This window comes from Muscardinus avellanarius (assembly GCF_963383645.1).
Source record: "Muscardinus avellanarius genome assembly, chromosome: 1".
Taxonomy (NCBI): Eukaryota; Metazoa; Chordata; class Mammalia; order Rodentia; family Gliridae; genus Muscardinus; species Muscardinus avellanarius.
The window spans coordinates 95,379,988-95,403,447 of record NC_137786.1 but is presented as its reverse complement, the minus strand read 5'-3'; the positions used below and the strand labels follow the sequence as shown (position 1 = coordinate 95,403,447).

The 23,460-nt window shown below is 33.3% G+C and overlaps 1 protein-coding gene across 2 annotated transcripts in view; it reads right to left on the bottom strand.

The window, feature by feature from the left end:
* FER (FER tyrosine kinase) overlaps positions 1 to 23,460 on the bottom strand; it is a gene marked incomplete at both ends in the record, with an annotated part of 398,115 nt that overhangs the window by 335,667 nt on the left and 38,988 nt on the right. For both annotated transcript variants that reach the window (XM_080719602.1, XM_080719603.1), the window contains 3 exons: positions 7,506 to 7,625; positions 8,177 to 8,314; positions 13,588 to 13,771. In XM_080719602.1, coding sequence (XP_080575728.1) covers positions 7,506 to 7,625; positions 8,177 to 8,314; positions 13,588 to 13,771 — 442 coding nt within the window. The remainder of the gene's footprint in view (positions 1 to 7,505; positions 7,626 to 8,176; positions 8,315 to 13,587; positions 13,772 to 23,460) is intronic.

Below are 23,460 nucleotides of genomic sequence, written 5' to 3'. Positions count from 1 at the left end.
TGCTTATAATCGCAATAGCCAAAAGTAAATATGGTGCTAATGATGCTTTTCTCCCTCAGTTTTACAAGTTTCAGGTCTCACAAAACCTGGATTTACCCTTGGCAAAAGGAAAAAACTGCAACCAACCTAAATGTCCATCAACAAATAGCCAAATTAATTAAGTTATATAACATGCAAGCAGTAAAACACTGTGCACCATTAAAAAATTTTATTTATGTTCAGAAATTTAAAATCAAGAGTGCTTCCAGGTTTTGTGGCATATGCCAGTAATCCCAGTACTTGAGAGACTGAGATAAGAGGAACACAGGTTTGAGGACATCCTCAGAAACTGGGCAAGACCTTGTTTCAAAACAAACAAACAAACAACAAAAATGGATGGAGTTCAACTTAGAATGTCTCTGGGTTTAAATCAGTACCAAAAAACAAAAGAGTTTATATAGAATAACTCTCATTTACATGATGACCAACACTTTTGTTTATATCTACATTCTGGAAAGATATATAAACTTTTTTCATGAATTAACCCTGCATGGTAGCAATAAGGGTGTCTATACAAAGAAGGAGAATTCTGTATCCTTTCAAATAATTTTATAAATTTTATGATCTCCAATGTATTAACTGAATTTTATTTCCTTGTTATGCAAGAGATGAACCCAGGACCTTGTGAATGCTAGACAGGCATTTTACCACTCAGCTACGACTTCACTGTAGCTCAACTGAATAACTTTGTGTGTAAGTGTGTGTGTGTGGGGGGGGTGGTGCTGGGTGTGGAACCCAGAGACTTTCTACCTCAGGGCTATACTCCCAGACCTATTTTATATTTTATTTGGAAACAGGGTTTCACTAAGTTGCTGAGAGCCGGACTCAGTAGCTGAGGCTGGCTTCGAACCTGTGCGATCCTCCTGTCTCAGCCTCTCACCCGCGGGGATTACAAGCATGTGCCACCACACCCAGCTCTCAATTGAATAATTTTTAAAGACGTACTTTTATTGAAAGCTGCAAAAGCCTAAGCATCTATTGTGAATAATAACAAGTTTTTGGAATTTATACAATATTTTTATCCTTTAACCATCAATAATCATTATCTAAGTTTTATAGTACTCTTTAAAACAATATCCTAAAAATTATAAATGACTTGTCAAATTATCTCATTTATATTTCTTAAATAAAATATCCAATACTGTAAATTTAATTGACATTTGGGTTAATTAAAAACAAAATGGAATAAGGGTTAAAATTGTCTCAAGTAACTTTTTTAGTATCTCTTTTTCTTTATAACTGCATCATAAGTTGAAGAAATAAGCTATTTCTTGCCATCTCTTTCTTAAAATATAATGGCAGCGACATAACACTTGATGGATGACTTTCTATACAATAACACAAATCTTTATGAGCTTTTCAACAGATTAAACAGCAGGTGACTCCTAATCAAGAAAGCTAAATTATGAGCTTCTGTTAAATACAATTACCTCTAAATACCCAGCCTAATCCATCTCTATTCCAACAACCCCATTTGTTTCTTCAATAGACCATCTTTATTTTCCTCAAGCTGTCTTCCTAAAATGGCATCTACCTTCTAATTCTTTTGCATTTTTCTAAATCTCTCAGCTTATTTATTTCTAAAGAATTACCTGAACACAGCCTGCCAAAATTCTAGTGAATATTCAACCAGAGGCAAACTTTAGTTAAGACTGTAAGTGATAACAGCCAAAAACAGCTTGGTAAAATCAAGATTCTTTTTAAGAGGTGAGAGAATATTGCAAAAATTGGCCAACAGGGATACAAATTGATTCACAAAACTGAATGGACTAAGATGGTGTCATCCTCAGTAACAGAAGGCAACATTCTCCATAAAGGTTTAGAGATCAAAGGTTTGAGGCTTTGTCGCCAAGAAACAAAATCAATTATATTATGTATAAAAACAGAAAATAAATATTCACAAATATTTTACTGGTAAATTCAAAATATAATAATAATTAGAAACAAGTTATTGTAACGTTAGTGTACAGACGAGAAAGACGGAAATCATTTAACGATAATACTTCTCTTCATTGCAGTTCAAAGTAGGCACTTATGATCAAAATCAACTATACATTCTCTCAAATATTTAATGAGATTTTATATACCTCATCTTTGGAAATGTCTATAGAGATTGTTACCACCAAATGCTAATATCAATTCATGAGCCTATCATTTTAATTAAGTATATTAAGCACATCACACTGTCACTGCAAAATAAACACAATGCTTTGCCATTTAATTCAGAAACAAAATAACCCACTCTAATAATAAAAACAATAAAACAATCTACTGTGTCTTAAAATAATCCATTTTCTCTTCTTGTTCTAATGCAATAGGCATGTACTGAAAATAGAAAGTAAATAAAATGCTACAGTATATCCGTATTTGTGGCAATCCATTTGTTGCTGTTATAACTATATCACTCTGATTTCTATTGTGCCAGGCAGCAAAGTGAAAGCAAGCAAGGGCCACATGTGGAAGCTGTCACAACACAACTGCTTCACTCTGCCACTAACAGACCACGCGTAAATGCATGAACATGGCTGAGTGCCAGTAAATCTTTACTCATATATTCTGATATTCAAATTTCACATAATTTGTATGTGTTACAAATTATTTTGATGTTTTTAATTACTTAATAATGAAAACTCTTACTCATTAACTGCTCAAAAATAGGCAACAGGATAGATGTGGTTCTCAGGCTATATAGATATTGTTCACTCATGCACTATGAATCCAAGTATCACTTTTCCACACAAAGAAATGCAATCTCTTGTTAAAGAGAGAACCAAAGTAAAAGAATATCAAAATTAATTATATCAATATCAATTAATATCAATATTAATTGATATTAATCAATTAATTTATCAAAAATTTATCAAAATTAATATCAATTAATTTTGATATTAATTAATCAAAATTAATGTCAATATTAATTGCTTATAATATTAAGGAAAATAATTAAAGAAGGTACAGGTCTTTGTAAATTTTTGTAAGTAGTTCTCAGCAACAAAAACCATGCAGGAGGCATCACAATATCTAACTTCAAACTATATTACAAAACCATAGAAATAAAAACAGCATAATTTCTAGGCATGGTAATGCATGCATTTAATGCCAGTACTTGGGAGGCTGAGACAGGATAATTCAAGTTCGTGACTAACCTCTGCAACTTAGTGAGACCCTGTTTGAAAATAAAGTATAAACAATTGGGCTGGGGATTCTCAGAGGTACAATGTTCCTGGGTTCAATCTCCAGCAAAACACACACACACACACACACACACACACACACACACACACACACACATCATGGTATTGGTACAAAAACAAACACACAGATACCAATGGAGCAGAATACAAATCCACACACTTATAGGCAATTGATTTTTGACAAAAGAGTCAAAAACAGACATTGGAAAAAAGATATCCTCTTCCACAAGTGGTGTTGGCAAAACTGGTTAACCATATGCAGCAAAATAAAAATGAAACCCACTTTCTCACCCTGCACAAGAGTCAATTCAAGATGAATCAAAGGATTAGAAATCAGACCAGAGACCTTGCAGCTCCTTGAAGAAAACAGGTCCAACTCTTCAACACATAGGCACAGGTAATCCATTTCTCAACAGACCCCAAAGGCATAAGAAATTAAAGGAGGATCAATATGTGAGATTGCATGAAACTGAAGAGCTTCTGTACAGCAAAGGAAACTTTCAAAAACCTCAACAGAGAGCCAACTGAATGGCTGAAAAGTTTTGCAAACTATTCCTCTCATACCAAACTAATATATGTTCACATACTTACAATTCAAAATTGCCAAACTATGTAAACAGCCAATATGTCCATCAACAGATGAATGGATTACAAAATTATGGTATATGTACACAATGGAATTATCTCAGCCATTAAGAAGAACAAAAATGAGTCATAGGATGAACATTCACAAACATAACAAAATCAATCACTACATCAAACATTAGGCAGAGGGAGGGGAGGAATGGGGTGGCAACTGGGGAAGGGCTAAATGAGTGATATGTTCATGTATACCTCTACCATCTTATACTCCCTTAAGATGTATTACTACAATGCACCAATTAACAAAAAATAGAAATTACGCAATAAGTACTTGAATATTTGTTCTAATGCTCAAATTTTTATATCTTGACTTTTTAAAGTTACTTAATAAACTAAAATTAATGAGTCCCAAATTATTCAATTAAGTAGTGGTTAGATGAGAAGAAATATTTGCATACATAATTTTAATAAATGTGGGATTAAAAAACCAATCCTTATTTATAGTACATCCTTACATATAATACCTTTTCTGGCATTAGGCCAAGAAGGTAGATCCAAAAAAGAGGACTGGTGAAGGGGAAAAAGAGTGGTTATAGAAAAGAAAACAAGAAAACTACCTCACATTCAAGCCTAAAGGTAATGCAAACTAAAAGCAAGTGTGTTAGGAAGTACATAATTTTTTATGTCCAGTGCTAATAGCTATTGGAAGCTGAGAGACAGTGTTAACCACATAGTAAATTATTGTCCAAAAAAAAATCCTCTAAGTAGGAATTTAACTCTCCTACTTTAAACATCTACATAAGTACAACTGATGTATAAATAATGAGATTATGATATAATGCTTTGTGTTACATATTTAGATAGGTAAAGACAATAATTTTATCATGTACAACATATCATTAGATTTCTATCATTAAAGGGGTTAAGTAATCTTTCCAGTTTCATAAAAATAATTTGGCAAAGGAGGATAATTAGGGGCAAAAAAGGTTATATCAATTCACATTTCTACCAACAATTTATAGGAGGGCTGATTTTTTTCATGCCTTACACAAAACAGTATATTACCCATTTACTTAATCTTTGTCAATATGGTAAGTAAAATGGCCTCCTTCTTTTGAATTAACATCTGTTTAACTGACCATCAAGGTTATTTTTTATAGAATTATTAGTCATTTGTATTTATTTTCTAAGAACTATATATAACTTTGTCTTATCTATTAAAATGGTATTTCAACACAATCAACAACTAAATTAACAATACTAATGCCTTCAGGAAGAAAAGGTACAGCCTTAAAAGTACTAATTATATAGTGAAAAGAAAGTGTTACTTTCTCTCTTGCATTCAAACTATATACAAGTTTTAATGGAATTATCTTAGATTTTAACACCACCAGATATACTGATATATAATTAATAATTCTTGCTTGAAATAAAATTCTTGGTGAAACCATAATCTTAAATTAATCCTGAATACAGGCAGTACTCAATGAAATAAGGCTAAAATGTTACCTCAGTAAAATGTAAACAATTAAATCTTCTATAACATGATCAAGATTTATTATCTTAATTTATATTTTGTTATTTGCTTTATCACCATAATTAAGAAAAAGTGATTTATTAGCCTAATTCTATTTTCATTATGGCCCAAAAAGCAATAAAACAAATTCTTTGATTACAAAATCTCTGACTGTAAATAAGCTTATAATAGGTGGCTATTTTTAATTTTACTCTGTTACATCGTATTATTTATATGTTCATTCTTTTGGAGTTTAGTAAAGTAAAATATCAATTTTAAGTATAAACTTATTGAAGCTTACAATTTTAAATATACAGTAAAACTATTCTGATAAATAAGTTATTTGGCAGCAAGAGAGTGATTTTAAAAATTAAGGAAAAACTGGGAGTGGTGGCCCATGCCTGTGATCTCAGCACTTGGAAGGCTGAAACAGGAGGTTCACAGGTTCAAAGCCAGACTCATCAATATAGTGAGGCTCTCAGCTACTTAGCAAAACAATGTTTCCAAATAAAAAATAAAATGAGGCTAGGGGTGTATCTCAGAGGTAGGATGCCCTTAGTTTCAATCCCCAACACCACATACACACACACCAAAAAAAATTTTTTACCAGCCATCTTGTGACATGAGCCCAACTCTATTGTTTAGAACAGGGTTTCTCAGCTTTGGCACTACTGATACTACTGCCAGTCAATTCTTTGCTGTGGGAGACTGTCCATTGCAGCACAGGATGATTAGGAGCATCAGTGCTAAAATTTCCACACATTTTTGTCCAATGTCCCATGAAAAATAAAATATGCCTAGGTAAGAACTAGTAGTTTAGAGATAATTGACATAGTAAATGTTAATGGTCAGAGTCAATAGTTAGTGAGACCATGATAAAGCTGGGCATAGGGGCACAGGCTTTATTCTCATTACTTGGAAAGCTGAGAAAGGAGGATCACAGGTTCACAGCCAACCTTACCTACTAAGTGAGGCCTTCTGCAACTTAGTGGAACCCTGTTTCAAATAAAGAATAAAAAAATAGGGCTATGTTGTAGCTCAGAGGTAGAATGCCCCTGGGTTCAATGCCCAATACCACCAAAAAGAAAAAAAAGAGAGAGAGAGAGGGAGTGAGACAGAGAGAGACAGAGACCATGATACCACTCCTGGTAGAGGTCATCAAAAGACTTGTAAAACACGCTAGGCACAGTGACACACACCTGTAATCCCAGTACTTGGGAGGCTGAGAGAGGAGGTTTGCAGGTTTGAGGGTTTGAATTAAATCTATAATAAAAGACACCTATGCTTCAAGAGAATTTACAAAGTCAAATGTACTAAATGTTCTGATATAAGCTGGGCACTGTGGCGCTTGCTTGTAATCCTAGCATTCAGGAGGTTGAGACCAGAGGATGGCAATTCGCAGACAGCCTCAGCTACTTAGCGAGGCCCTTTGAAACTCAGTGAGACCCTGTTTCAAATATAAAAGGATTAAAAAATAGCACTTGGGTTGTAATTCAGAGGTACAATGCCCCTGGGTTCTATCCTCAGTAAATAAATAAATAAATAAATAAATAAATAAATAAATAATAAATGTTCTGATGTTATTTTCCTCCTATGTCTAGCATGTTGTGTTTTCATTTCCAAAGCAGCTCTATCAGTAAGTATTGACAATGAAATGGAATTAAAGACCTAAATTTTGCCAGGTACAGTGACATACACCTCTAATCCCTTCTTCTTGGAACGCTCAGGCAGAACGATCACACGTTTCAGGACAGTCTGGAAAAATTAGTAAGATGCTGTCCATAGGTAGAAAAGCCCCTGGGTTCCATCCCCAGTACCCCCCCACACACACACACACATTAAAGAAAAAGAACTAGGATGTAGCTCAATGTTAGCGTACCCCTAGGTTCAGTCCAAGTACTGTGGGAAAAACATACGTTTTAAAAAGAAAAAAGCATTGTTCCAGTATAAGAGATTAGCAATAATTAGACAAATTAACATAACATTACACAACACTTTATTTTTAGAATTACTAAAATAATAATAATGATATATTTCCCAAAATATTTCACTCTGATCAAACAAATTTACTTTTAATTACTTGTAAAATATTGGGGATTTTAAATCTCATGAAGCACAATTAAAAAGCAACAATAACACTGATACTTAAGTTTACAGATTTTCTAAGTACTTACGTTACTTGTAAACTTTCTGCTGTTAAATTATTCCACATGATTTCATTTGCCTGAAGGTTTTCATTTTCTTCTAATAAAGAAGTATCAAACTCAATTTCCTGTTCTTTAGCAGCTGTTGTTCTAGTAAAGTATGCCAAAAATTTTTGATAAATATTAGTATTCTACCAAAATATATCTTAGTACACACCATGAGCAAAATATTGATTCTTATTCAAAGTTATGCTAACAAAGCAAACACAAATAATATAAATTCACCCTAAGGCATCAAAGATCTAGTCATGTAACTTGAGGTTTAGTTTCCTCATTTACAGAATACAGATTTTAACCTGCTTTATCCCTGTCACAATTTTAATACCAATAAAATGAGATGCATGCATGGAAAAAGTAATTGGTACCTGAGAAAGTTTAATGCACATATAAACTCATGTAAAATATAATTTCATGGGCTAAATATGAACTTAAGCAATGATATAGTAACTAACAAAATTTAATATAATTATATAAATAGTTATTAACCTTGAAAAGTCTTTGAAAGCTAAAAGCAGACAAATTAATCTGAAATAAACTATGTCCTAGTAAACTCTTAGCTATTTCTTATTTTAATTTTGTTCAAATTATTTGGTAGAATAAATAGTACTTCATATATTTAAACATGAACGAAAATATCATACCTGTGAACTTCTATGAAATTGTTGTATTCTGTGCTAGGATCTATCCGTTCAACTGACATTTCAATCTCTTTATGGACATTCACTATTTCTTCTGTAACAAGACTGGTAATATGGCTGTACTCATCAAATATGCCTTTTCTGGAAAAAAAATTTACATTTTATAGTTTTATCAAGAGAAACATAGACCCAAAAATGATTCAGAACAAGAGACATAAGAAATACTATCAGAATTTACACACAATGGTTTCAAGAACCACCTTATTTCATTCACCTGAAGAATAAAGTAAAGTGATTAAGCTGGGTATGGTGGCACACACTTATAATCCCTGCGCTTGGGAGGTGGAGACAGGAGGATCACGCAGGTTCGAAGTCAGCTGTGCTGGCTTAGGAGACCCTGTTTCCAAATTAAAAACTATAAAAATAGGTCTGGGAGTGCAGACCAGAGGAAAAAGGGTTTCCAGAAACTCCAGTACCACCAAAAAAATAAATAAAAATAAAAATAAAGTGCTTATATAATTATAGACACTGGCTATCTATATGTTATATCTATAATTACTATAAGTGATTAAAATCAGGAACTACTTTTTCAAATATGTATTTGACTGGTCCAAAAATGTAGAGCCAGTGTTGATACCTATCTACTTCTTAGCATTCTCATAGAAATATTAGATTCCATAGAGAGAACTATGAACAACTTCTGTCTCATTAATATTCCTTTCCAGTGTCTGACATTCCTCACATGCCCTACTTCTTGGTTCTTCTCTTGCTCCTGGAACTTTGTTCTTTTTTATATATAGTATTTAGTTCAACTGGTTCTATATATTCAATGACATCTAAATTTCTTTTTCTGATCTCCAGTCAGTAGCAAAAATATCATCAAAGTTATAAGCCTCATAAATGCAAAAGATCTAATAAGTACAAAAGGAAAAAAAATCCTGTCAAAAAATTGAGGTCCTCTTCTTAAAAATGCTATGCTATAAAAATGTGTCATTGGTTATTAATGACTTCAACAGCAAGTGTGGCTAAATAAGCTTATCCTATATATACCTAGATAAAAATAAAGCATGGTTTCTTTTTCATATCTAAAATTATTATTCATAAATTTATCAATCATGTCATATGCATGTACATTGATATAAAAATGAATTCTACTCTTATGCATAATTATAATGCACCAATTTAAAAATTTTTAAATAAAATCATTTTCATATATCAAAATCATTACTTGCAAAAATCCCTTCAACTATTTTGAATAGAAAAATATTACTTGATGAGGTTTCTCCTCTATTATCTAGAGTCCCCCTGGTATCCCTAATACTCCCTAGTTTGGGCATATTAGAGAAAACATATGTCCCTTCTCTTTCTGTGCTTGGCTGATCTCACTTAACATAATGTTCTCCAGGTTTTTCCATCTTCTTGCAAATGACATGATTTTGTTCTTCTTTGTTGAGGAGTAGAATTCCATTGTGTGTATTTTCTATAATTTTGCAATCCATTCATCTGCTGATGGAGACCTAGGTTGGTTCCATATTTTGGCTATTACAAATTGTACTGCTATGAACATGGGTATGCATATGTTACTGCAGTCCTCTGATGTCAACCCCTTTGGAAAGATACTCAGGAGAAGTATAGTGTATCATATGGTGGATCCATTCCCAGTTTTCTAAGGAATCTCCACACTGATTTCCATAGTGGCTGAACTAGTTTTCACTCCCACCAACAGTGTAAGAGTTCCTTTTTCCCCACATCCTCACCAGCATTTGTTGTTATTTGACTTCTTTATGCTTGCCACTCTGGTTGGGGTTAGATAGAATCTCAGCATAGTTTTGATTTGCATCTCCCTGATGGCTAATGATGTTGAACATAGAATGGAAGTGTAGGAGAGGAAGAAGGTTGAGGTTGATTAATGGAGGAGCTACATTTGAATATGTGTATAAGTATGAATATAGTATGGTTAATCTGGACACTCATTGTTGGGAGGGGGTAAAATGGGAAGCATGGGGTGGGGGACAGCACCAAGCACTGTCTGAATGTATGGCATTTTCAATAAGATCCACATCAAAACAAACAAAAAAAAATACAAATTAAAATTTAAAAATTAAAAAATAAATAAAAATATAGAAAGAAAAGAATAAAATAATAAGGCTGGGGTTATGGCTTGGAGGTAGAATTCCCCTGGGTTCAATATCTCCACTACTAGAGAAAGAAATAAAGAAAGAAAGAAAGAAAGAAAGAAAGAAAGAAAGAAAGAAAGAAAGATTTAAACTACTTCAAGCAATATTAGTTTTAAATGACTATAGAAATCACCTGACAAACACAACTTGAAGAAAAGAAGATGCAGAAAAATTTAAATACAGATTTAGTTAATATCCCTGGGATTAAAATGATTATAGTGAGGCAAGCAAGCATTATATTGTTATGACAAGAAAGTCATTAATATTGACCCTTAAAACAAATGGGGAGGGATGAACTCTCCCAAGAGTATAGGAATGGGTACTTGTCAAAGGGATTCAATTATAGTGATGACATCATACTTAGATTTTTCAAATGCTAGATATAAAATAATGTATTATAAAGTAAAGATAATGCCAGGTGTGGTGGCTCATGCTTGTAATCCCAGCATTTGGGGGCTAAGACAAGAGGATCACAGTTTGAGGACAGCCTCAGCTACTTATGCCCTTTGCAACTCAGTTAAACCTTGTAAAAAAAAGAATAAAAAATAGGGCTGGGGGTGTTGCTCAGAGGTAGAATGTCCTGGGTTCCATGCCCAGTACCTCAAAAGAAAAAAGTAAAGATAATATCCTATAAGAAACTTTCTCAAAAAAAATGTTATAGTGATGATGAAAATCCCTGTTATTGAAAATCCATGTCAATGGTTTGAAAAATATGACTCATGAAATGATGGTAAAAAATAAAATTTCCCTCAATCAAAATTAAGTTGAAATAACTAAATTTGTTAGCAAATAATTTTAAGTTGCTATTTCTCTACTTTAACAATGAGAAGTTTAAATATTCAGGTTGACTAAAAACACTTCATTTCCTTGTTAAGAACATAGAGATTATCTAAAATTCAATCTTACCTATACATCAAGTGTATAAATGTAGTTTTCTTCATATTTTTAAAGAGAAGCAAAAGTAAGTCAAGTAGAGTCTGAAAGGCATCAAAGAACAAATCGGATCTCCTAATTTCAGAGGTTCTAGAAGTCATCATTGCCTATGAAATACTGTGAACCTATATCTTTTATCTGAAATATCTATATATAAATGGAAGAATATAACACAAGGATAAGTAGCTGCACTAAATCTGTTATGGCATAGGAAGCCCTTCAAAGCAACAATGAAGCCATTTATTAAGGTTAATTAATATCAGTTGATCATATATTAAGAAAAAATTTAAACATGTCTCCTATATAGTTATTAAAATTAGAAATATAGTGTTCAGCACAACTTGGAAAGTCTGACATAAAAGAACATTTCTAATAGGATAAAAATGTCCAGTTTTTGGAGACACCAAGTGTTCCTTGGCTTCGGGCATTCTAACTCCAGTCTCTGCCTCAGGTTCACACAGCCTTCCATGTTTGCAACCCTCTGAGTCCTCTCTGCTTCTTGTCGCAACTTTAGTTGTTGGATTTGGGGGATGCTCTACTTCCAGGGCAATTTTATCTTCAGATCATTAGTTAATTACTACAACTGCAAAGATCTACTTCCAAATATGGTCAAACTGAGATTTTAAGTGCACATGAATTTGGGGAGCACATTATTCAACTGCTTTATCTTTTTCAAAGAAAAAATGCCGAGTTAATCAGAAGATCTAGCTTCAAGTTCCATACCTGACAACTTTGAGCTGTGTGATCCTGTGACAGGACAGATTTATCTTTCACGGATATACTAAATATAACCTGTTCTTCTTAAATGTTCAAGATACTGCACAGAAAAATGTGTAAATGAGCAAATGTACGTGTGAAAGTGCTTTGTAAACTACAACACATTGCACAATGTGTTTTTTAAAATCATTCTACCTTGATACTTTAGCATCTATTAATTTGCTCACTACTTAGGCTTTCTCATATCAAATTTAAAATTGTTCATAATCATCTTTAAACTAATTTACTGCTATATTTCAAAACATACTAAACCTAAGAGCTCATATAATTACAGAAAAATTAACTAGAATACACAATCCTGCACTTAACTGTCCCAAATTCCTGCTCTCATAATTCACCATGATTTATGAACTTTATCTCCAGCTGAGATATTCCTAATCACGTATTTCTCCTTTTTTGTTATTATCCAATTTCCTTTTCCTCTTTTCTAATCCTACTCCTAATGAACATAAACTCTTAACATTAAAGAATCCCCCTATACATATTTTAGGCAAAAGAAAACTGAATATAATTATTAGGAAAGTGTTAAAACAGCTAATAAAGGAGATTAAGTCCATCAAAGTGTGGCACTTAACTTTTTCTTTTGTCATAAATCAATTAATAGGGTAAATGTGTGTGTGAGTACTTACTGATTAAAGTATATTGTTAGCTCCTTAAAGCAAGAACTGTGGCTTGCACATCTTTATATCCCAAAGCACCAACTAATATAATTTATATATAGTAAGATCTCAATAAACATTTTTTAAATTTCATACAAAAAAGAATAAGCTGGCAAATAAACCATAAAAATTCTTTTCTAAAAACAATTCTCTCCTTAAAGCCTCTCATTTCAAGATTTAAATGTCCAAGGTGGAGCCAGGCATGGTGGCGAATGCTTCTAATCCCCACACTTGGGAGGCTGAGACAGGAGGATCGCACAGGTTTGAGGCCAGCCTCAGCTACTTAGTGAGGCTCTCAACAACTTAGTGAGACCCTGTTTCCAAATAAAATATAAAATAGGTCTGGGAGTATAGCCTGGAGATAGAAAGCCCCTGGGCTTCACCACTAGTACCATAAATAAATAAATAAATAAATAAATAAATAAATAAATAAATAAATAAAAATATCCAATGTGTACTGTGTACATGTGTGCCTCTATCATCCTGTACCTCACAATGATATAAGTTTACAATGCACCAAAAAATAAACAAATAAAAAATTTTTTAAATGTTCAAACCTGTGGAGGTAGTTATTCATTTCTTAACACTTGTCAACTAATAGATTATTCTTTCATTTAAATATCCAACTAACTGGAATAAAACAAAAACAAGTGAGGGCCATTCTTGGGGCTAGCTAGTAGGTTTTAGGATCTGTGCACAAACTGAGGAATCGGAAAAGAAAATCAAGAAGAACCAAGGTAAAACAGGTCAGAGATACCTATTGGACTGGGTAATGACAAAGCTCACAAAGCAAAAGCTTAACTGAGAAAGAAAATACATTGAAATAACTTTTGAAGAGATTTTATGATGAATAGGAAATGCATCTTACAGAGCTTTTATCATTTCTTCTTGCATCTTTTGTAAGGAGTCCAGAAGCAAAGGAAGCGTGGTATCATAATACTGATTCTGATGAAGCTGTGCCCCTTTCAATGCCAATACATACTGATTATGCAACACATGAAGTTTCATCGTGGCTTTATCATACCGTTCCTTGGCCTTTTCTGTTTCCTTTCCTGGAGAAAACATTGAAGAAAGTTAGCAAAAAGATAAAACAAGAGGTTTCAACTTTACTATGGGCAATCTGGATTACCACTGTATTACTTCACATATTTTATGAATAATCAACAAAAGTTTACTAATTACAGTCTATGTGTTCAACTTTACACAATGTACTATTTATTTGCAAATACATAGCAAGGAGTTTGCTATGAAGGGGCTGATGTACACCAAATGTTTGGTAAATCAAAGTAGATGTACAACACAAAAAAATACAGATAAAGATACTTCTCACTTTCAAGGAGCTAATACCAAACCAGAAGAGCAATGCACATGAAGTTACATAACAAAAAAATCAAGAAATGCTGTGGATAATGTTAAATTTTGAGGTCTATATTTGACATGTTAATAAAAACAAAGGTAGTCTGAGGAAGCTTTGTGGAGAGAACCAACCTTTAAAAATGTGACATGTAAGCCAGTCATGGTGGTGCATGCTTGTAATCCCAATACTTGGAAGGCTGAGACAAGAGGATTGCACAGGTTTGAAGCCAGCCTCAGCAGCTTAGTGAGGCTCTCAACAACTTAGTGAGACCCTGTTTCTAAACAGTCAGTCACAAAAAATAAGAAATCAGATGCTCTCCCTAATATGTGGAAGCTAGGGAGAAAATGGGGCATAGGAGGAACTCTGACAAAGAAGGAGATACTATAGATGAGCAAACTAGGTCACTTAACTGAGGGGATGGGAAGGGAAAAGAGGGAAACTCTCTAATGCACATAATGTACTTTAACAAACATACCAATGTCAATCACTAAGCCAAACATGAGAAGGAGGGAGGGGGAGGGAATGGGGTGGGAACTGGGTAAGGGCTAATTGGATGATGTGTGCATGTATGTCTTCACCATTGTGCATCCCAGTAAGATGTATGAATACAGTTCTTCAATAAAAATTAAAAAATAAAGGACTCTCATATGAGAAATAATAAAACAAAAAGTAGGTCAGGAGGTGTGGCCTGGAGGTAGAAGGTCCCTGGATTTCATCCCCAGTATTACAAAAAAAAAAAAAAAAAGAAAAGAAAAGAAAGAAAGAAAAAGTGGCATGCATGGAAAAAGTGGGAACAAAACAATAGACAATAGGTCCTCCCTCTCAATTAGTATTATTAACTGATCACTATTAGAAACTATGCTAACCATTAAGAACTCACTCAGTAGGAAGAAAAAAAACCTTGACATGGAATCTGGCAAATTGTTAATATTGAGTGAATACATAGAAAGAATAAGCAATGCTATAGAGGCAAAGCAAAGAAAGAGCGCAAGTTTTGAGGAAATGAGGGAAATGTCTGGATAAGTACAATTCCAAGTACTGGATGACTTGAAAACCAAGCTGAGCAATTTAGTCTTGATGTAGATGGATAATAACTTTATAGTTTGTTAACAAGAAAACATTTAGAAAAATTTATATATTGCCCCTATAAGTGAATGAATATGTAAATAAAAATGCTAAGCATATCTTAAACTTCTGGTACAAATCAACTCAATGGTTCTAATCAATTTAGATTTAAGAACTTTTTAAAATATTTGATTTCTACATTCCTTCCAAGGAAGTTCTAGAAATTAATCCAGTCCTCAGAAATAAATATTATGCTATGAATTTATACACAAGAGCTGAGTGTGGTGGTGCATGTCTGTAATTCCAGTACTTGGGAGGCTGAGACTCAGGATGGCAAGCAACTTAGGCTCTCAGCAACTGAGAGAGAGTCTGTTTCAAAATAAAAAATAAAAAAGGGCTAAAACAATAGCTCAAATGTACAATGCCCCTGGGTTTAATCTCAGTAACAAAGGGGGAAAAAAGAATTTTTTACATGAAGAGACTGCTACTGTTCTGTTTAGGCTGAATATCTGCATATAACCCATATGAGAGTATCTTTAGCCCAGGAAAAAAGCAGAAAAAAAGTAAGGATTTTTGCAGAGAGAAGGCTTCAGAGCCCCCAGAACAGACCATGGAAGAGTAACATTTGAATTGCCTTTCTCATTGCCCCCCAATAATTCTGAGGCATATGAACTACATATATATAAAAGAAAACAAACTTTCCAGCATACTAATATGTCTCTACCAAAAAAATTCTAGTGTTTCCAAGTACTGTAACCATATGACCTCTCCTAGGGAGATAGACATAATTATTTATCAGAGTATAATTCTTCAATCACAGTCTATTACTAATTGGCTCCTAAATACAGGGTTTAATAACTGCCCAAGATACTTCACAAAATGTTGCCCTAGATGATCTATGTCACTTTATACCATCGAGCACTTCTCAAAGAGAAAATAATTCTTTTACCAGAGTATCTTTCCTAACCTCTTTCACTGCTGAATGGAAACAAGTTCTACCTAACACTAGAGTGGCAGACAGGGAACAAGTATTTTAATTTAGTTTGGACCTAAAGGAAATCAGAAAACAACTAAACTTTAGCTACTCAAGAAATAAATTTCCACACTTTTTGATTGCAACCCACCGAATGATACATTGTATGTTATGAGTCTGTATAATAATCCTATATTTAAATATATTACTTCAATATGAAATAAGTTTTACTATGTGGTGTGCCCAATAGACTTTTTAAACAATTCTATTTTATTTGAATTTTGAATTTCTAAGAAAGCTCATCAGAATCTAAGAATTTTTTTGTCTTAGCTAATATAAATCTCTAGAGGAATTTAACTCATATTCACTTGGAATAATTTGATTAACTTAGCAAATAATAAGTCACTTTAGTAAGTCTAATCATGAGTGATTTTAACATTCTGTGGAAAATAGCCTCCTGCATGTTCAGTTGCTATAATAATTTTCACAGAATTAAATATATAGCCTTTTCTCCATGCATATTGCTAGCATTCTTAGCATTCTTGCAGAAATACATTTATTCATTAAAAGTCCCCAAGTGTTTATACAACTGTCAAATATACAGCCAGTCCTGAAGTCTTCCTCTAAAAATGATCTTCTCTGTTCCCCCCATTACACAAATCAGGAGACTCCTATATGAAGTTAACACTCAAGATCCAAGATGCACACCTGGACAGATAGGGACCATCTTTTGGTTAGAAGCTAGATGATACTGATGGCTGAAATAGAGTTAAAGTTCACTAAGGCTTGGTACAGAAACTGCCTGAGTAGCCATATCACTGCCTTTCCTGAAGCCCAGTTGAAAGTTTTTGTCTTTTGTTGTGAATCACTATATTTAAAACTAGTTTATTTCTGTTAGTTGAAATTAAACAAATTACTTCTGCCAAAAAAAATCAGTTCAAAAGATCATGTGCAATTATCCTAATAAATTAGTTTTGAGTAATAAGGATATTTCTTATAGTCTAGATATTCATAGTAAGAAATTAAAGCAAATACTTGCCAGGCAAGAATACTTGATTACTCTGTTCTAATTTGTTAATTGTTATTGGCAGTTCCAAAGGCATGACTAGTGGAATGCAATGAATTCCATATTTAATGTCATGCTTTAATAACGTTTGCTTTCTTATATGAACTCAACTTTTCCTAATTAATTCCTTAAAATTTTCATTCTAACTTCAGGAGTCATACTCTCCACAAAAATATTTTCATGGAGACAGTTAAGCCACTTAAACCACCCATCTGTCTTCCTATTTGCACAGATTTTTAACTGCACACTACCCATCTGTCTTACTATCTGGTGCAGAATGATTCACTAAATATGCAACACTCAGCTCACGAAGATTTTATAATACAGAATAAAAGAAAAGAGTTTTTCTCTTTGTTATGCATAGTATATGATACAAACTGAACAAAAAGTAGCCAAAATCTACTTATCAACAGTTGATCGGTAATTATCAATAAGACTTAAAGGGGAAAAAAGTATTTGAAAAAGTCTAATGAAGAATCCATTACATAAAAAATAAGAATAAATTCTTCAAAAACACCTTGAGGTATAAAACTAAATTTCAGGTTAAGTTTTAGTAAGATCTGGAGAGAAGGTAGGTCCTGTCCAGTTTAAATACTTTTGCATTTGGTTGCCAGGTATAATGTGACATTCACTACCTATCAATCTATCTTTATTTATCTTCCCTCTTCCTTTGAAGGTATGAACAGAGTTTTTAAAACATGTTTACTTGCCATAATTTGTTAAAGGATTCTGTCCTTTTTCTGCTTTGTTTTAAAATAAATATTTAAGATCCAATGAAGACTATATAAGTAAATCCCAAAAATGTTAATGTGAAAAACAAAGTTACAAATAAAATTTAAAATATCTTTAATTTAACAAAGTTCTTGTAGAAACCTCTCTAACACAATTCTTGGTCTATAGCTATTTAGTTCAACATATACCAGTTATATATATATATTTTTTTTTTTAATTGGTCTGGGGCTTAAGCCCAAGAGTATTCTACCTCCTGAGATACATTCCTCATCTAAACTTTAAATTTCCTTTAACTTAACAAAATTCTTGTAGAACTCTCTCTAACACAATTCTTGGCCTATAACTATTTAGTTCAGAATATCTCATATCAGTAGTATACTTTTTTTTTTTTTTTTGCTTTCTGTACCGGGGTTTAAACCAAGGGTGTTCTATCTCTCAGATATAGTCCCAGTCTTATTTTATTTTTTATTTTGAAACAGGGTCTCGCTAAATTGCCAAGGATGGCGTCAAACCTGCAATCTTGCCATCTCATCCTCATAAGTATTAGGATTACAGGAATGCACAATCACGTCCGGCTAAAGGTAACGCAAAGTGCATAGCATGAGCAGATTCTTACTGGCAAAGAATCGTCGTTGCTGTATGCTTTTTCTTAGATGATGAGAGGCAATGAAGCAGGATATGGAATTGTTCTATGTGTCAATTAACAGAAAGGAAAACATCCAACTTTTCCTCCTCCACATAATGAAATTCAGACAGAGATTGAATTATAATTTTTTGCCACCACTTGTTGACAAATCTGTTTAATGTTTTATAATAACAGAGTGTGTATACAACATGTCATGCCATAAACAATGTTACAAAGCCAGCAAAACTCAATTATGTAAGTTTGACATTTACAAGAGACAGGCTAAACTACTCATTAAGCTAGTCTAGAAAGTCAAGTATTTTTATTACAAACTTCTGAAGTGTTTATAATTTGTTGAATACCATTGTAGAAAACCCTCCTGATAATAAATAAAAGTGATTAATTTTTTTAAACAAAATGATTATTTCCTACAGTAGAATCTACTTTGATCCAGATAACTAAACATTCTGCCATCTTACATTTTTCCTTCCTTATGAAATATTCCTCCTCAATTTTACAAATTGTATTTATTACTCTATAATTGCTATCCTAGGCACACTGAGTAATAAGAAAATGAGCAGGAATTCATTTTAACTACTAAGTTACTTGGACTTAAATATACAATTTATGTCATTTCCCATATAAGTCAAATTCAAGTATGACCTGTGAAAACAATGAAATAGCTACCTATGTTACATAATGATGTTCTGACAAAAACAATATTAAACTAATTTTAGTCTCAGCTTCTATAATTAGTTGTGTATCCCCAAAGAAGTAATTTAATATAAATTTTGGCTCCAATTTTTAAACCTAGGAGTTAAATTATCTCTCCTTCCGAATTCATTAAGTTAAGGTGAAGATCAAATGGCTGAAAATTATAATTCAGTTAATAACAAAATCTAATTAAAGCACAGAATTTGAAGAATAACAATAACAACAAATTTTGTGCTCATGAGCTCTTTTTAAAGAATTTTTAATGAGTATGTCATACTTTGCTATTTTTATTTTTATTTTTATTTTTTAAATTTTTTAATTTAAATTTTTTGTTTTGGTGGTAATGGGGGTGGAACGCTTCTACCTCCAGGCTACAATCCCAGAACTATTTTTTATATTTTATTTGGAAACAGGTCTCTTAAGCCAGCGAGGCTGGCTTCGAACCTGCGTGATCCTCCAGTCTCAGCCTCCTAGGCACGGGGGTTATAAGTGTGCACCACAACTCCCAGCACTATTTTTAGTGAATTTCCCAGCATAAAAAATTTGATGACTCAGTCAATAAATATTTATTGACCATTCACTGCAGGTTTTAAACATTTGGGGGACTACAGTAGTAATATTTTATAATAGAATTCAAAATAAAGTGAGTTTAATAAGCAAGATCTCCAAATCAGGGTAATAACATTTCCCGGATATAGCAATTTCTAGATTCAATTAACCTATACTTTTTCAATAACCTCTAAAAGAAATGATATACTATGTCCAAATCTATATTCTATAATGTAAAAAAGCTGTGAATGGGGAAATTCTAAGTATCCAGGATGGTTAACAGCAACCCAATTCTGAAGCTCCTATGTGTCATCCATAAACAATAAAGAACAAAAATTAAAAATCCACACCATCAACATAACAAGGCAGAAAATATCCCTTAAATTTTCTACTCATTACCAATGAGTAGAAAAATAATCTCTGTAAACCATTTCTCACTGTCCCACTCATAAAGACCAAGGGCTGTTTGGGGGGAGGGAAGGATTCACCCAGGAGGATAAGTAACTGATACTCTACAAAGTGTTGTGTTTCTAAGCTATGATGTTGGAAGGGCAGTTGTATGAAAGACACGTTTGAGTCTAATTTTATGATGGGCTTATCAAGACATGATACTATGAGAAACTAAGGAAAATCTGTAATTGAAAAATTAGAAATAAGCTGTCTAAGCCAGGTGTGGTGGTACATGCTTGTAATCTCGGCATTCAGGAGGCTGAGACCAGAAGATCGCAGTTCGAGGACAGCCTCAGCTACTTAGTGAGGCCCTCTGCAACTCAGTGAGACCTGGTTTCAAAATAAAGAATAAAAAATACGGCAGGGGTATAGCTCGGAGGTTGAATGCCCCTGGGTTCCATTCCAAGATCCACAAAAAAGGAAAGAAAGAAAGAAAGAAAGAAAGAAAGAAAGAAAGAAAGAAAGAAAGAAAGAAAGAAAGAAAGAAAGAAAGAAAGAAAGCTAGCTGTCTATACATAGCAACATGGTTGCACAGCACCTTACAAAGAGGTGCTATGCAGCTATTAAAGAAAAGAAAGTTACTATGTGATGAAATACTGTGATTTTTATCTCTTGTTAAACAGAAAAGCAAAGTAAAAGAATATCAAAATGATAATATTGTTTATGAAATTAAGGAAAATAATTAAAGAAGATACAGATCTCTATATAATTTTGTAAATAGTTCTCAGCAACAAGGACCATGCAAAAGGCATCACAATACCTGACTTCAAACTATACTACAAAGCCATAGTAATAAAAACAGCATGATATTGGCACAAAAGCAGATACATAAACCAGTGGGGCAGAATAGAAGATCAGAAACAAATCTGCAAACTTACAGTCAACTGATTTTTGACAAAGGGGCCAAAAACAGACACTGAAAAAAAAGACAGCCTCTTCAACAAATGGTGCTGGCAAAACTGGTTAGCCATATGTATGTAGAAAAATAAAAATAAACCCCACTTTCTCACCCTGCACAAGAATTGATTCAAGATGGATCAAAGACTTGGAAATCAGACCAGAGACCTTGCAGCTCCTTAAAGAGGGCATAGGCCCAACACTGCAACACATAAGAACAGGTAAGAACTTTCTCAACAAGACCCCAAAGGCACAAGAAACTAACAGGCAGATCAATATGTGGGACTGCATGAAACTGAAGAGCTTCTATACACCAAAGGACACTATCAAGAACCTCAACAAAGAGCCGAGAGAATGGAAGAAAATTTTTGCCAACTATTCCTCCGATAGAGGACTAATATCTAGAATATACAGAGAACTCAAGAAACTCTGTACAGTTCTGACTTTTAAATTTTTATTTAGAAATAAAATCAACAAGGATAAGAGAAGGGGAGAAACAGTAAAATGGGATACAACAGAAGCAAATATACTTCTAGTAAAAAACATAAGAACACTAAAAGGAGTAAGGAAAAAAGAACTAATCTACTTGAAAAATTATAACATTCTAATCCTAAGGTTCTTTTTACATTTATTAGTTTGCTTTAATATAAGGAAGAATTTTTTGTTTTTTGAAAAAAATATTTGACTACAATAGAAGACTAAAGAGAAACAGAGCCCTAAGAAAATACCCAAGTTCCCTTGTTCACAGGCATGGATTAACAGTACTAAACTTATTTTCTATGATTCTAGCATTGAGCCAGTAAGTAAATATTTTGTAAATCACAGCTAATGTGTTTCTCACTGTCAGAGGAAGAAGTTGCAATTATGTAAAAAGGAAAAGATGGAATGAATTTTATGATGTTGGAATGCAATTGGAAGTATCAATATGAACCCTTCGTTTCTAATATGAATAAGTCAATAAAAAGGCACAGAAATACATGAGTATATGTTAGATAATTTCCTTGCTCTGTCCACTGAGAGGACCTACAACAAAGACAATAGTAGCAATGAGTATATTCAGGACACCAGATATTGTTTCCTAAATACCATTTTGCACTTAAAAGAAATATAATTCCTTAAAGAAATGGAGCAGCATAAATATAAAATGAACCAGAAAATACACACTTGACGAACAATAGGAACATATCAGTTGGACAGAGGAACTAGTAATGAAGTGGTCCCCATTGGCCAAATATAAGCATGATAATATAATTCTAGTTAAGATTTGCAATGTATGAATAAAATTAATTCATGAGTTAACAATGATATGGTAAAGTATTTTATGAATTTAAAAATAGATCAGAAAGAAAAGCACTTCCTTACATTAAAAACAAATTAACTGCTGGGCCTGGTGGTATATGCTTGTAATCCCCACACTTGGGAGGCAGAGACAGAGTATCATGCAGGTTCAAAGCCAGCTTCTCTTTGGCTTAAAAGAGCCTGTTTTCAAATAAAAATATAAAATAGGTCTGGGAGTGTAGCCCAGAGTTATAAGGGTTCTATCCCCAGTACCACCAAAGAAAATTAATTAACAAAAACTATAATATAATTAGAAAACTATCATTTTAAAATGACCATATGCTATGGCCTTAATCCAATATCACTAGTGTTTTTTTAAGAAAAGCAAGATTGTAGGAGGACCTGCATACTATATAGATGGAAATGGTCTCAGAAGAAACCAACCCTGCTGACACTTTGAATGTCTAGTCTCCACAACTATGAGAAAATAAATTTGTTGTTTAAGCCATCCAGACAATGGTTCTTTGTTATGGCAACTTTAGAAGACAAATACAATATCCAGATTGGGAGATGGTAAGAAAACAGAGCAACTTCCTTGGACAAAGAGATGGAAGCCACCCATTGAAAATGGCTGAGCTGTCCTCCAACCCTAGACAACCCTCCTCTGTATTTGAGTTAAGTATGAGAAAAAAAAATGCATTTCTGCATTATCTAAGTGCTATAGTTGAATCTGGGATATTCCCCTAAAGGTCCATGTGTTAAAGGCTGGATGGCCAGAGAAGTGGTAGGACTTTTGAGAGGTGGGGGCCAACTCTTGAAGGGGATTACAGGACTTGAGTTGTCTTTTCCCTTCTGGCTCAAGGTGTAAGTGGTTTGCTCCATCACACACTCTCCACCATTGCTATCCGGTGCCTTCACCAGAGGCCTAAAGCAATCAGGCTACCTATTACTGGCCTGGAAACTCCAGAATCATGAGCTAAATAAACTCTCTTCTTACAATTTAATTGCCTCAAGTATTACAATGCCTGATCTCTA